General features: G+C 40.1%; 1 protein-coding gene across 7 annotated transcripts in view; it reads left to right on the top strand.

The window, feature by feature from the left end:
* The window catches only part of nlgn2a (neuroligin 2a), a 95,739-nt gene that overhangs the window by 14,292 nt on the left and 78,947 nt on the right, over positions 1 to 2,500 (top strand). Inside the window, exon 3 of one of the 7 annotated variants that reach the window (XM_071916256.2) lies at positions 450 to 493. The exons of the other annotated variants lie outside the window; for them this stretch is intronic. Within the exon in view, the coding sequence (XP_071772357.1) occupies positions 450 to 493 (44 nt within the window). The remainder of the gene's footprint in view (positions 1 to 449; positions 494 to 2,500) is intronic. 7 annotated transcript variants of the gene reach the window in all.

Genomic DNA, 2,500 nt, shown 5'->3' with positions numbered 1-2,500 from the left:
CCCCCAGAAGAAGAAATTTAATTCTGGTGTCACGTATGTTCACTTCTCCGCCCACACGAAGTGACGAATCTAAACTTCATAGTGAAATCCAGACGGTCTCCTAAACAGCAGTGAGCAGAGAAAGCCGCACTCACCGGCGTTAGATCTTTTCCTCTCTCATCTCTTTGGTTTCTTTGGTCTAAAGCATCACAGACCGGCCGGGTTGGGAAACATGAGCATGCAGTTTACAGGATTTGTGGGTATTGAAGTCAGGAGATAGGAGTTAGGAGATAGGAGAGGGAATACAAAAGTCACACATGCACACACACTCATGCCTTCGCTACCTTTTTAAACGACTGCTTTTGAGAATGCATTCCGCTTTGGCAATATTGCGTCTGAGGAACAGTCATGCAAATCACGTAATTTAATTGGGAGAATTGAATTGAGACTTAATGATACGAGAGCGGCAGAAAACTAATTGTGACAGGGTGACTAATGACGACTATATAAATTTGTTTTGAGTGTTTTTTTCCCTTGCAGTCGTGTCGTCATTTCAGGTGGTTTGGAGGAACGCCGCACATGAGCAGAAAGGACAAAACCTCCGCTGGCTCACACATGATGATACTTTCACCGTCACTCATCTGAAAAAACGGGCTTCACGTTTGTTTTTACTGTAGTCACATTTTACTCATCCTACCTACTCATCTGTGACCTGCTCGCACACTGCTCACACACACACACACACACACACACACACGGTTTTGTGATTGAGAGAGCAGTGATGTGTGATGATGAAGCAGCAGATTGGCAGCAGATCTATCTATGTCTGCTTGCCTGCCTGCCTGATTGTCTATACATAGCTACTGGATCTGTCTTACACACACAGCAGAGAGTGTGTGTGGGTGACCGAATGTGGCGCTGATTTGTGGCTGAGGGAGGTGTGTGTGTGTGTGTGTGTGTGTGTGTGTATGCTCATCTATGACCTGCTCTCACATGCACACATACACATACACACACACACACGCATGCACAGACCGTCACATTCAGTCCTAAGTGCTTCTGCTGCAATGTTTTAGCTCTAGGACAAAGACACTCTCTCTCTCTCTCCCTCTTTCTCTCTCTCTCTCTCTGTCTCTGTCTCTCTCACTCTCACACACACACAATCACACACTCTCACACACACCTCCGCACAGCTCGGGAAAAAGCGTCCATCATTCATGCTCGACGCTCACTTACAAGCTGTCAGACACAGTCCCATTCACTCGTAGATCACGCTGGACTGGCACGCATTGCCTAAATGAGCTACTCAACACCTACTTACTCTTATGCGTGCGCACAAACACTTTGTTTTGGTACGGTGAACACGCACACACCCACCCACACACACATGCACGCACACACACACACACACACACACACACTCATATCCATAAACACAAATACATCCTCAGCTTCTGTCTTGTATTAACCCTTATGTAGAATCATATAAACACACAAAGATACAGATATAACTATGTTGATATAGATAAAGATATAGGATATAAGTTGGATATAAGATATAGATATAGAGCTATAGGATATAAGTTGGATATAAGATATAGATATATAGGATATAGATATACATTGCTATAGATATAGGATATAAGAATTTGATATATGATTATATAGCTTTATATATACAATATATATATAATATAGCTATTGGATATAGATATATAGAATATAGTCATAAGATATAGATATAGAATATAAGATATATATAGGATATGATATATAGATATAGGATAGATATATAGGATACAAGATATAGCTATATAATATAGATATATTGTTATACCATATAGTTATAGGATATGAGATATAGAATAAAATATATATAGCTGTAGTTATAGAATATATGATATAGCAATGGGATATAGATATTTAGATATAGAATATAAGATATAGATATAGGATATTGATAAATGATATATATATCAAGAGAATATAGGATATAGATATATTTTATAGGCTATATAGATATAGGATATAAGCTATATGATATAGATATAGGATATAAGGATATATATAAGATATATAGCTAGAGATATATAAATAAAGGGCATACATATAGGATATACAATCTAGATATATAGCTATAGATATAGGTTCAAAGGTGCTGTATTGATTCTCTCTTCCTCTCTCCTTTGTCTCTTTCGTTTGTGCTTTTTGCTGCACCTTGTGTGTGAACGTATGTGCATCTGTACACGTGTGTGTATGTGTGTGTGTGTGTGTGTGCATAATCACATGCATGCCAGTGTGTCTTCTGTGCAGCATGCATGTGTATGTGGATCCCCGCGCCTGTGTATATCTAAGTGTGCTGCCTGTGTGTGTGTGAGTGCGTTTGTGCGCGTGTGTGTGGCCGTCGGGAGAAGTGGAGCTGAAGTAAAGCCTTACATAACCAGCTTCAAAGTGAACTGCAGTCGGCCGGCCCACCTCCCCCCTGCAATACAGACACAGCAAAATGCAAGGAGAGAGAGAA

This window comes from Centroberyx gerrardi, chromosome 23 (assembly GCF_048128805.1).
Source record: "Centroberyx gerrardi isolate f3 chromosome 23, fCenGer3.hap1.cur.20231027, whole genome shotgun sequence".
In the NCBI taxonomy this organism is placed as follows: domain Eukaryota; kingdom Metazoa; phylum Chordata; class Actinopteri; order Beryciformes; family Berycidae; genus Centroberyx; species Centroberyx gerrardi.
This window is presented reverse-complemented; position numbering and strand designations above follow the sequence as displayed.